Source organism: Calliphora vicina, chromosome 1, assembly GCF_958450345.1.
Source record: "Calliphora vicina chromosome 1, idCalVici1.1, whole genome shotgun sequence".
NCBI classification, from domain to species: Eukaryota; Metazoa; Arthropoda; class Insecta; order Diptera; family Calliphoridae; genus Calliphora; species Calliphora vicina.
The window spans coordinates 6956034-6970513 of NC_088780.1; the positions used below are offsets into that span (position 1 = coordinate 6956034).

General features: G+C 31.9%; 2 protein-coding genes across 2 annotated transcripts in view; both read left to right on the plus strand.

Moving 5' to 3' along the window:
• Window positions 1-14480, plus strand: part of Rrp5 (Ribosomal RNA Processing 5) — a 35107-nt gene that overhangs the window by 9567 nt on the left and 11060 nt on the right. The window lies entirely within an intron of this gene.
• Mitf (transcription factor Mitf) lies at window positions 8062-12486 on the plus strand. The gene has a single exon (XM_065498875.1). It carries the CDS (start codon window positions 9439-9441, stop codon window positions 12271-12273), a length of 2835 nt encoding a protein of 944 aa, XP_065354947.1. The 5' UTR covers window positions 8062-9438; the 3' UTR covers window positions 12274-12486.

Genomic DNA, 14480 nt, shown 5'->3' on the forward strand with positions numbered 1-14480 from the left:
GTGGTTTTTGTTTACATTTTGTATTTGTTCGACAAGAGCCAGAAAAGAGAGAGAACAATTTTCCCTACGATCAAGTGCTTGCTATCTCATTCTCTACGTGAATCACCTGTGCCATGTTACCAGATACGGGGATTGTCACCACAACTGGGGACATGCTTGATTGTCTCAATCACTTGCAGTTTACCGTTTCAGAATAAAATGTATCTGAAAGATAGCCGCACATTGTAACAAGTGGTAACATTGTTTTTATATTCTTCGGTACACAATTTGTGTATCTTTTGTCTACTACACATGTAGTACATACACTGTTGCCATTTCATGTGTAATTACATATATTTTGTGTAATTTTTACTCGGATGTATAATAGTAAGTTTAGATTTACTTTATTAAAACTGCAATTCAGAAATTTAAATAATTACATATAGAAATATAAACTTTTGAGTCAAATTCTCAACTATAGTCTCTATGGAGGTGAGATCAAAAGAAAACGAAATTATATTTTATAAGTGAATTTATTGTTTCGTATATAGAGGAAGAAAATGTTTTCTAAGATTGAATCTTCTGATTTCTATATTAACTGTCATTAGAAGTCGTAGAATATGACCAAAACTAAATCTTATTATTGCTACAATCTGGCAATTTTATTGGCACAGGTTATTCTGCCTAATACCCCCTCAATCAGAAAACCTCTCAATATGTTGATATAACTTGTTCAAGTAATTGTAAACAAATTTTAAATACAATGTGACTCTAAAAATCACATGAAAAGTAATCTAGTGTAGATTAATAAAGTAATATAATGTAGATTATACAAAATTTCAGAAATATCATATCATAGATAGCGGAGTCGATATTGTTATAGCCATCTGTCTGTGGAAATCAACTTTCTAATATCCCCAAATAACTTTCATACATGATTGGTTGTTCAGTATATCTTGCATAGTACTGGTTAGGCTGTCATTTAAATTTTAACCACAAAAAGCTGAGATATAAGCGAAAAACTATGACTACCTCGATTTTTCGACATATATGTATATTTTTTTTGATTTTTTTAGGATCATGAAAATCATTATAGTCAGACTTAATTTTTTTTTTCCCAACAGAATTTATTATTCAACTCAATCTCCAACAAACCGAAACATTAAAATTTTAATCGATGAATAAATTTTAGGATTTTCATTCATCTTAAAAAAATCAAATATTTTTTGATGTATAGTCACTTTTGAGGCTCACTGTATATGTATATCTCGATTGTGTATTGGTTGGAAGGCGGTTTCAGTTTTTAATAACTTATATGTCATTTTGAAGGGTACATATCTGTCATTTATTCTCACTTTGTGTAAACAACAAAGTTTTTTTTTGCTTCGAAAATGTAGAATTTTTTGCCAACAATGCGTCATATGCGGGAAGTTTTGCTTTCTTTAATTTCTTCTGCGACTGAAGCTCACCAATTGCTCACAGAAGCTTATAGAGAATGTGTTTCATCGGTTTCAAGGTGCGAGAGATGATTTGTGCGGTTCAGAAGTGGTGATTTTGACACGGAAGACAAAGATCGCCTAGGCCAGCCAAAAAATGTTGGAAGACCAATAATTGGAGGCATTACTCCATGACGATTGTTGTCAAACTCAACAAAGCTTGCAAAATCATTGAGAGCTACTTAATCAGCTATTTCAAAACGTTTGTAGGCAGCAGGAAATTGGGAACCATACGAATTGAAGATGAGAGACCTTGAAAGATGCTTTTGCATGTCCGAAATGATGCTTGAGCGCTATAAAAGAAAATCATTTTTGCACCGTATCATTACTTGCGATGAAAAATGGATTCATTACGATAACCCGAAGCGTAAGAAATCTTATGTGAAGCCAACCAGCCAAATGCTCTGTATTTGGTGTGATCAAAAGAGTCCAATCTCGTTTAAAGCGAGAATTGACTGAAAATCGCCCAGAATATCGCTTTGTTTTTGTGAGCCCAGATTTCCGTTTATTTCGATAAATGGTCCGCTCATATATTATAATTAGCTACAAAATCTCGACCTTAAAAAAACGAGTTAGGGCCTTTCTATATTAAGGTAACGATATGCTGGACAACATGAAACCGTAATATTCCAACACAACAATGCTCGGCCACATGTTGCAATACCTGTTAAAAACTATTGGGAAGTTTTGCGTCATCCGCATTATAGTCCAGACTTCAACTATTTGTTTCGATCGATGTAGAACGTTCTCTCTGGGATACGCTTCACTTCAGAACAGAGTATCCGAAATTGACTTGATTTGTTCTTGACCTTAAAAGATGCCGTTATTTTGTCTCGAAACAATGGCCAATACTTTGAATAAATGTTTATTGTACAAATGATTTAAAATAAAAGATAAACATTTGAAAAAATCCCGCATTTTTGAGTCATACATCCAATACATAGACAATATCGACTGAAAGGTATTTCAAAGGCCTTTCTAAAGAGATATATAACCCCTTAAAAGTTCGGACAATATGAATATCAACTGATCTATCCACCGATATATATCACGGCTTAGTAATTCACATGCACAATGGTCCTATTTCTATTTACTATGGAAAATAGTACTCGTATATAAGATCCGGCACTGCGGAATATGGTTCTCTTACTAGTTTAAATTGTCTTAGAAAGAAGAGTTTTCATCAAATATGATAAATATATAATTTGTAGAACTTTCAAAGCCGAATGAAAAATCGAATTTGTAAAATCAATATTCCGCTAAAATCGAGTTGGGACATCGACGTTAAAAATTAATAAAATAAAAACGCTCTATTTCACAGATATGGACAAGTTTTGAAAAATTTTAAATATTATGAAACAAGTGTAATTTTTCTTCTGATGTGTAATTTACACATTTCTTGATGGCAACTCTGGGTATATATAACATATACACATAAATTTATCAAATTACATCGAAATTAATCAAAATACACATGTACTATACTCAACACAGCCAATGTACACATTTTGAATGTGTTTTTTTCCAACATTTTGTTGTTTGTCTGTCTGGATTTGATTGCAATTTTGAAAATTAGCAGTGTCATTATCTTTTTTGAATTTGACGACTGAGATTTTTTGTGTACGATATTAAAAACTTGTTTCCAATAAAAGAAATCTCAAAAAAAAGGTAATAAAAATAAAGATTTTAACTGGTAACACATTTTAATTTAGCACGATTGTTGTTTTTTTTATTTTTTGTTTAATTTAACTTTACATAATTTGTTTATGTATTTTACGGTTTGGTTAAATTAAGGTTTGAAACAGAATTCTAAGAAAATATTTTATTTTTGTTTTAGGATTTAACATTAAGGCCGGTTAACTTATCTAAATTTTAAATATAGTTAAGTTAAATTTAATAAATTTTAACTTTGATTAAGATTAAACTATGTTTAAAATTTAATTGGTTATCCGCCCTAAGTTATATTTTTGAATTATCAAAATATTTTGTTTAAAAACTGGTATTCATCTGGTATCTTTTTGTCATTATTTTCAATACTAAATGCAATTTTCTAAAGAGAAGCCGATTATAGATTCATTTTTATTTACTTTATAATGTCAAAATATCAACTAAATTTTGCCATTATCCTCAAATTTGTTACTTATTTGTGTTTTAACCAAATTTTTTCGTACAAAAAATTTAATTTTTTTTATTAATGTATCAGAATTCGTTTAAAAACAAGTAAATATGAGTAGAACATTTTCGTAAACGATTGTACGGATCTGAGTTTTTTTTTGAATAAACGGAGTGAATTTCTTTCTTCACTTAATAACGACTAAATATATAAACTTATTGGTCTGATATATTTTCTTTCTAATGTTTCAATGACCAGTTAGACACTACAACATTAAAATGTTTATAAAATATACTCTAATTTCAAATACTTACTATATATTTCTTCACAAATACCTCATATTTGTGTAAATTCTAGCTAGTACAGTTCATTGCCTGTTATATGTTAAATTTTTAAGCAAATTTTAATACTCTGATTTAAACCCTACTCAATTTTATGAAAAATTCCATTTAATTGTATTGTTTAAACTTGTATATATGTGGTCATTGGTTATTTACCCTTTATTTAAATTATTTTATAAAATCAAAGTGTCGTCAAACTTTGTAATATAATATTATGTATAAAATAACTAACTCTATATGCTATATTTAATTTAAAAGTTAATTATTGTATATAAATATAATTCCTGAGAATTTTGTTATCTTTTTTTTAATTTCTAGTGCTTAAAATTAAATTAATATTGTTCGACCATCAATCTTTTATAAAAACTAATTGACAGTGCTGTATTCGAATGTTAGGGGTACTACACTATTAAATTATTTTGCTTTAAGTCTGCTTAAAAAATTATTAAATTATAATATAAATATCATTAATTAAATTAAATTTATTTTCGATTTTTGTTATATACTATGATACAATTTTATTTCTAAAACTTAAACCATTCAGTATCAAAATTCTCAAAAATACGTAAATTTATACAAACTAGGATCGCCCGGTGGCCGAAATTCGACCACTTTTAAACGCTTTTTACCACTTTTATGGAAAGAATTTAAATTATGTTCTGCAAATCTAGAGAAAATGACATTTTAAACCATATATGTTTCATCAATATTGGTGGACAATAACATACTTAAAAGTGTACCACAAAAAAACGTGTGGCCTATTTATATATAAGATATTGTACAACTGCATTTTCCGGAAATCCTCTCATAAAAGATTTTATAGTTTCTTCCGTTACCTTTTTGGATGAGGGTGTTCACTTACGCTTAAAATCGGAAATATCCTGGGATACCTTTCCTGTGTTCTTTAATTCTTATAGTGGCATGATGCCAAATCGGGCCAGACATATGAAGGCACTCTGTACTATTTTAAGAAAGGTAAACGCCGTTTTTGTTGACACTCACAAATCATTGTCTTTTTCTGCCACAACTGCAAAGAAACTTCTAGGGTAATTTTGTTTTTTTGTACGGTATTGTTCTTGAACATTACCTCGTCCATCAGCCACATACAAATCTTGACCCGGAAGTTGTGAAAATTCTGCAAAGTACATAAGTTTCATCATCCATCATTTGAAATTTGAACTCAGTTTTTTCGCTCGTTTTATTGCTCTTAGTTATTTAACGCATTGCGATCTAGATCTTTCTGAACTTTATACGACTTCAACCCAGCATTAGCTTTGGCTCTACGCACAAAAGAATCAGAGCATTTAACTTTACGAGCTGTTTTTCTGATAGTGTTCGGTTCTCTTCGAAAGAGTTGTTCGACATCTTTGGCTTACCAATATCTGTTAGACCTTTTTTTTCCTGATTCAGGGTTTCTTTCAATGTTCAAGTCTTCCTTATACTGTTTAATGCCATTTAAAACAGTGTGACGATGAATATTATTTTTTCTCCATTAAGCTACGTTTCCGCATACACTGTAATCGGCACCGAAAACGAAATTCCATACATTTGCACCGAAAAAAAGTTCGTTTCAGAAATGGACAACGAAAATTGGGAACAAAACGGCACAAACGGGGCCGGAACGAAACAACTTTAAGTAGGTTGTTTTCGGTACTGTAGGAACGAAATTATTTTAATAATTTTTTTATTTCAAATTTAAAGGTAATCAAAATGAATAAAAAAATAAATTTTGTTTATTGGAAGAGGAAAAAATAATAGATTTTGTCAAAAATAATGAAATTCTATTTAATGTGCGACATCCAATATTAAAAAATAATTTCGTTTCTGTTTTATGCAGCAACGCACCCAACTGAAACGAAAACAATTCAGAAACGAGACGGTGACGAACATCAACGTTTTTCAGTTTCAGTTTTCGTTATCGGCGCCGATTACGGTGTATGCGGAAACCCAGCTTTACCCCTCTTGGGAGCATTTGGCTTCCACAAAGCATCTTCCATCTTATACGATTTGTTTGCAGTTGTTTTTCGCATATTTCCCATGTCCAAGGATACATGTAGGATGTTGCCATAAGATCCAGCCTATTGTTATTTTTGCCAACTAAGTAGATGATTGGTCTGCTTTAGCTGGTGTAGGATAATGGTGCTGCCATCTATCGTTGCCTAGAAACAACACCCTCTGTGTATTTGGTGTAGTGGTGGGGAACCTTTCTACTTTGATTCCTACCTTTTTCCCAGGGGGTGGCGGGCTGCCTGACTTTTATCATGATGTTAACCTCTTTTCCAGGGGAAGGAGTGGTCACGGGTCTTCTTGGATGGATTGTTTAGAGGGGGTTAATTTTAAAAACTCAAAAACCATGATAAAAATTGTTCGTCCTCTGCCAGGGATCGAACCTGGAGTGCTTGGTTTTGTAGGCAAGCACTTTAACCGCCACACGATCTTTGCTATTTTTTTTTTGAAAAGTTTTAATTCTTCTTTCACGAACTTTTTTACATGTTATGTTGGGAGGAGGAACTCGTAAAACTACTTCAGGAGAGTTTAAGAAATTCCCTAAAATGACTCCCTGGGAGATTATTAATAATCTTAAATTAAAAATTTATTCTCAAACGTTGCAAACTCCCCGCGTAAGAAGAGCTAAACTATGAATAAAAAATTCCGCGGGAGTTTTTTCCCATTGAATTTGAATAGGAAAAATGAGAAAAGGGAGAAAACTCCCGGGGAATTTTTATTCATAATTGGGCTGATTATTTCTAGGGAAAAGCCGTACTGGTGGGGACAGAAAAAGAATTCTGTTCTCTTTTCGAATTAATCCAAATACAAATTAACAATCAGTGATGGGAGAACATTCGAAAGGAAGCCGAAGGGAAAGATGCTAGTCCCAAGTACACAATTGGGCAGTAAAGTTTGGCGATGGCAATATTATGATGCGGTATAAGGGAATTGCAACATATTTCAAAGGAGACAATTGAATCTTTCATTGGTCCAATGCAGATTTAAAACAAGGAATATTAAAATTGTAAATGCAAAGCTTAATAACATATTGACATGGCTTAAAAATAAATCATTGGTAAATAAACTTGGACTTGTAAGACTTTGATACTTTGATTAATAAACATATACTTATGTATAGATCTTCTGTACTTTTACAATCTATTAACAATGCTACATACATATATTCAGATAACAAAGGGTTCTCTTACTGAGAATTAAACTCCACCGCAATCTTTTTTACATTAAAATTTACTAGAATATTTGATCAATAATATCTTGGAAACAATTGTTTTAATTGCGGCGCATTTAATTTGCGAATTTGGATGTGTCAAGATTTGTCTTGAAATGATATTCACAAAAACTACTCTAATAAACGGATTAAAATTTAAAAGATGTCATAAAATAACAAACTAAATAGCTTGAATGATATAGAAATATCTGAAAGAATGAATTAAATAGTTCCAATTATCTAGAGAGAACTAATTCAAAGTAACTGATTTTTTTTTTGTTTAGGCAATGATGTTCATGACTGATAGAATTCTTAAAGAAAGAACTAAACATTTTAATTGAACTAGATATTTTATCTTAAAAATGAGTTGATGAAGACAGGCAATTCGAGTTCGAAAAAGAGTATACAAAAAGAATGAAACAATGATTTTGTATGCTTAGCTTTTTTCGTGCAGTGCATTTGACTCATCTTTTTGAGATTATAGTAAAAATGCAATTATTTTCGAATTAGTCAAAACAAGCTTAAATATTGGAGAAAATAAGTAAACGAATTTTATAACTGATGAACTGACTGTAACGAAAGTGTAAAGAACCAATTTGTGGGAATTCTTAAGACATGCAAGCAATGTGTGTATATATTGTATTGAATTGCTAAACCCTTGACTGATAATTTCTAACTCTTATACATAATGACGAATTTATATTGTAAATACACACGCACATGCACACTCCTCATCACACAGAACCAGCACATTTCAAAGATATACACATTGACGTCTAGACTCTAGGAATTAAACGATAAATTTCTAACAAACGTCATTTAAGAACATTTGTACTTCATTTACAAAAATTACCCACCCTACTATTATTATACACGAATTGAATGAACTTTTTATTTTATTTACTGTTCACAAAATGTGGAGATTTGTTCAAGTTTATTTGAGAATATGTGTTGGGGGATTTGTATTTTTGGAAATTGGGGCTGTGCATGTTGTGTGTCTCTCTCTTGTGGCAACACTACATTGTGATATTCCGTGTGTGCATAGAGCGGCCATATGATTTGAGTTTTTCAGTATTTTTTTTAGTTCTGTCACAATTGATCGTACTGAGTAGTAGCCAGTAGTGGTTATATAATATTCTTTCGTTTACCTTTTATTATTCTTCTATTTTTAATCAAACAATTAAAAATAAATTTATTTAATTATCGTTTTCTTTCTGTTTTAACAATTAATACTAAATAAGTGAACTGAAATCGTTGTGAAATTGTGTTTAACGAAAATATTTTCTACAAAAAAGTGCCGTTATTTGAATATTATTCTTGAAAATTAAACAAAAAAAAAAAAAGAAACGATTTACAACTTTAACCGAAGTTAAAGGAGAGAAATTTCTACGATCAGCTTAAATAAATTAATAATTTTTTTTATATACGCCGAAATTTATAGAAAACAAATTAAAATATTTTTTTCTATATGAAAGATTTTTGTCAATCGTTTTTTATCTTTATTGTTGTTGTTTGTGTTGCTGTTGTTGTTGTTGCTGCTGCTTATTGTACGTACGACTGACTGGCTGATCGACTGAGGAGCACTATAATATGGGGATCGTGCAGTAGAAAGATAGATGGTGGTGGTGGTACGGTACGATATGGTTTGGTTGTATGGTGGTAAACATATGCGTATGTGCTAATTTATAAACTTTTATTATATGAAGAAGAAGAAAAAATAAAATAAAAAAAAAAATATAGAAAAAATACGTTGGTAAACGGAGTACAGCCATTAATTTCGACGCAAAGACGGTCGACCATTATTATTGTAATAATATAAAACGCTGGTGGCTGGTTAGCAACAATAAAGAAACACTACATTAAATAAAAATTAATATAATATAACACAATATAACAAGTGAAACTTTAAGATAAACTGCGTAAATATATTAAAGAAATTAATAAAAAATTAAACAAAAAAAACATAGAAAACAAGCAAACACAAAAATAAATAAATAAATTCTAAATAAAAAACCGCGATGATGATAAACTTTATGATGGATTACGTGGAAATAACAAAAAACCGAAAGTAATTAATGTAAAGAAGTATTATATTAACAAAGTGATGATTGATTTTAAACTACAATAATAACAATAATAATAATAATTAAAGGGGGAAAAACAGACGACGATAAAGAAAAAAACGATTTACGAATTACGATTAAAACAATAATAACAATAATAATAATAAAAACAATAACAATAAAGTAATAAAACAAAAAGTACCTACATAAAATTGAAAAAGAAAACAAAATGGCTGAATCTGGTATTGATTTGGATTTTGACTTTGAAATTGATTATCAATGTCCCATGGATGAGGATAGACTCGAAGATGTATTGCCTTCGGTTAAAGTGTCGGGTCCAAATTCGAGTGATGTTGAATTCTATGAGCTTAAATCGGCTACACGCACGATTAGGCCCGATAATATACCAACGTTCAAAACCGTTACACCCACCTCAAGGACACAATTGAAATTACAGTTACAGAGAGAGCAACAGCAGCAAGAGCTAGAACGAAGAGAGGCCGAAAAAAGAGAAACTGATGTTTTTCAACATCAACAACAACAACAGCAGCATCAGCAGCAGCAGCAACAACATCATCAATTGCAAAATGTTTATCACAATCAACAGCAGCAAACAAAGCAACAAATCAATTTGGAACAACAGCATAATAACAGTACTAACAACAATGTGAGCAACAGTCCCCAAGTGCAAATTCAGTCTAACAACAATAATAGTGGCGGTAACAACCAGAATCGCAATTCAAGTTCTGACAGTTATGGCTCAAAGAATATGGACACTTTAATGATACCTCAAGCTCAGTCGAGTCCAGTTACAGTCAAAGTACCCCTGCAATCGATCGGTGTCGAGTTGCCCCAACAGGTTTTGCAAGTGCGAACAATTTTGGAAAATCCCACTCGTTATCATGTCATACAAAAGCAAAAGAATCAAGTGCGCCAGTACCTCAGTGAATCATTTAAAACCCAAACCGATTGGAGCGGTCGAGCCGCCAACTCTCAGGCCAATCTCAGAGTAACCGTAGCCAGTTCAAATCCCAATCAACAGCAACAGCTGCAAAATAACGAACGTTCCAGCAGCAGCTATACACTTGGCATGAATGCCAACAACAGTATTGTAAATGACAACTGTTCATCGGTGAACAGTTCTCCGCGGCAAATGCGCATAACACCGGCTGCATCTCCCAACAGTGCAACCATACTCGATGACAATATGCCCTTGTCGCCCTACAGTATGGGCAATAATAATAGCAATGGTGCCAACTCCTACTATATGCCCTATACCAGCTCAGACAATGGCAATCAACAATCATCGCTCAAATCGTTTGGCAATAACTCGGCCAGTAACTTGGGCAATAGTAAAAGTGGCAATAATACCTCCTTAGGCAGCCGTTCGAATCCCGGTAATCTGGTAAAAATGATGCGTAATACCAACTTTATGAACTCATCCGGTCCCAGTGGCCTGGCCAGTCCTATACAATCAGCCACTCCCAGTTTGAGTTCAGTAGCGACCAGTAATTCCGAACTGCCACCTTCGTTCGAAAGTGATGCCGATCTGGACTTTGAGGATATTTTGCACAACAATAATCTAAATGACACTCTCAAATTTGATGATTCATTTTCATCGGACCTAAACATAAAGCAGGAGCCAAGTTCTATGAGCGAAGCGGAAGTCAATGCAATGGCCAAAGATCGCCAGAAAAAGGATAATCACAATATGATAGAACGTCGCCGACGTTTCAATATAAATGATCGCATTAAGGAATTGGGCACCTTGCTGCCGAAAACCAACGATCCCTACTATGAAGTGGTGCGTGATATAAGGCCCAACAAGGGCACAATTCTAAAAAGCTCTGTTGACTACATAAAATGTCTGAAGCATGAAGTGGCACGTTTGAAACAAAACGAATACCGACAACGACAGATCGAGGTGCAAAATAGGCGCCTACTGAATCGCATAAAGGAACTGGAAATGCAAGCCAAATCTCAAGGTATACAGCTAGCAGACTACAACAACACCTCCGTTTCAGCTCCAACACCAACAACGTCCTACCTAAAGAATGCTAGTCCTTCCAACAACATGAATAATCATCGTTCTACACCGTTAATCAACAATGAGTTACCACAAGAGCAGCTCTCAAATAGTATAACTAATAACAACAATAATAATAATAACAACTCCAATGAAAATAACCTCAATATCAATATCAACACCATGGAAGACCTCATGGAGGAGAGTAAGCATCATTTGTTACAGGGTAGTAGTGTCGGTGATGGTGGGGGAATTGATGATATGCTTTCAATACCCACCAATCAGCTATTGCAATCAGCACCCCATTCACCCAATCTACAAATGCAGTGTAGTGTCAACAGTTACACATCGAACGGTGGCAATGATTGCAACGAACACAACCACAATGGCAGCTGTTGTAGCAGTAGTCATCAATTGTCCCTGGATGACATTTACGCCAGCAGTTCACCGGTATCTTCACCAGCGCATCATGCTAATTCAAACACTACCTCTACGACGCCCACTCCCACAAATCATCATCAAACACCCCTCAATACATGTTGCGATGCTGGGGGTAGTCTCGGCTGCCTATCCAGTAGCTGTCATCATAAATATCAACACGGATCAAACAACACACTACAACAATGTCAACCAAGTCCCAACAATACCTCAACTAATTTTGATCTAATGGTAGCTTGTGGTTCCGACACAATCGGCGATTGCCATCATCATCATCACCACCATCATCATAATAATAACAATGACAGTTTGGCCGCATCTCCCACCTCATTACAGCACGGACGAGATCCTTTGCTTTCCTCATCTCATCAACATCCTCTCGATGCTCATTTGGATGCATTAGATCAACATGATTTACACCACCATCATCATCATCCATTGCATGATGATACCGATGATATGGATCATCATCAGCATCATCATCATCATTCTGTTGATCTCGCCAGTGCTATAATGAGTGACACATTATCGCTTGTCTCATCCAATCCCTCAGAATCCCTACTGCTATCTTCGGATTTTCTAGACATTGATATGTCGTGATAGTTAGTGCACAATTAAACGAACGTGAAAGTGCTCACAAATTAGTAAAATTTTTAAAGAAAAACAGAGAGAGTGAGAGAGAGAGAAACAGATAAGGAGATGAAATTTTTTATATTGCTCAAAAATATCAGTGTTAAGTATTCAAAAGAATGAATCTATTTTATATTGATATTTTCATGTATCAACAACTACTATTTTCTCCCAAAATTTTTGCAAGTTTTTGTTATGTTTTTTGCTGCTAATACCAATTAATCAAATTTATGTTTTTTTTTTCATTATCATTTCTTCTTTTTTTCTCTGGTAGCATTAAATAAGGGCTGTGATTTATTAAATAAAATACATATAATCGTCTGATTATAGTTCAAGTGTTCTTTTGCAGATAACATTTGCTTCCTGTTCAATGTCTCAACGATTTACTTTTTTTTTTTTTTTAACCTAATTTTGCTTCATTCTTAAGCAAAAGTGCAAATAATTTTGTGTTGGATTTTTTGCTGATTTTAATAGAAAATATGCTCAAAATTATCTCTAATAAGAAAGTTGAAACTATAGAGATTATACATGGGAGTATTTCATTAGCATTAAATTGAAAATAATTCTAATTATTATTTGGCATTAACATTGTATTTTCATTAATGAAAATGCTTATCGTTTCATTAAAAATCAATCAAAGTTTTAGTTAAATCAAATCATTGTTTATGTTAAACATGCAACATTTTTGGCTAAACAAAATGTTTTTTGAGAAACTTTGAAAAATATTTGATAAATTTGAGTTTGTTTCCAAATTTCATTATCATTAAATGGTTGTTGCATTGATATTTTTCAAATTTAAGCTTAATTCACTAAAATCTTAATACAGAATTAAAAAAAAGGTCATCAAATCATGCCATCAAACCATTTCCAACTAAACAAGTTCTTTAGCTTTAAAGGCTTTGATTTTAATATTGTATAATTCATTAAAATTTTGAATTAAAATCTTATCCAAATTGAAAGAAAATATTTCTTCTTTATACAATTTGTTTTTGTTTTTAATCATTTACCAAATTAATTGAAACGATTGTGTGAAATATTATTTGTAAAAGATTTGAATTGAAGAACAATTTTATCATTCATTAAATTAAAGAAAACTTGAATGATTCAATAAGGAATTAATTCTATAAAGAATGAATTATCAAAGCAATAAATTCAATACATATAAACTACAAAGGAATTAAGCATATGAATGCGTTATCTTTAATGGAATGGTTAAGAATTAATTCTTTCGAATCTAATTTATTTGGAATTTACAGCCAGTTTTTTTTTATAAAAATCATAGATTCGATTCCTCAAAGTAACGAAAGCATTTCGCTTTCGACTTTATTAAACGAATTTTATAATTTTCAAATGTATTTATTTAAACATTTGAAATTTTGACATAAAAAATATATTAATTTCTGATTCCATTCAGTTAATGTGATTTTGAAAACTGAATACAGAATTAATTCCTTGAAACCTTTGACTAATGTAGATAAACTTTATTTTGTTGTTAAATATATGTTTAAATTTTAATGTTGTTTATCAAATATTAACCGGTTTGTAATCTAGGTTTAAATCTTGAGTTAAACCAGAACTAAACTTAAACAAATTATGTGGTTTTTAATATAGCTTAAACCGATCAGCATTGACCAGTTAAAGCTAACTTAGAACATTGAACATTCAAACTTTTAAAAATTCAAACAATTTGATTCATTAAAAGCCTGAGGGCAAATTCTCGCACTCGTAATCGAAATAAATTTCCAATGCTGATTAGTATTGCAGTAAAAACTCGTTCGTTATCGAGCACAATCATAATTTATTCGATAACGAATAAGAAAATCCTAAAAATATAATAAAAACTCGCACGAATGCGAGAATTAGCCCCTGATTCATAAAAACCACTCGGTTTTCAAATAAATTTTGAGAGTTTTTCATACAAAAATGTTTAAATTGTTTCGGTTTCGGTGGTGTTTCTGATACAGTTATAAAATAAAGGTTTTAAAATAAAGTTTTTTTTTAGTGAAAAAAACCGTTTTTATTGTGGAAATATTCGCTTAAGCTCAGCCATTATTGGACAGTTATGGCGTTTTTTTTTTCATTTTAAAAAACATATAATTTTATTAAGGTTTAGCAGCTTTACAAACATTTACTTTAATAATATTGTTTCCAAATTATCTGGGGGACGTTTTCATAAA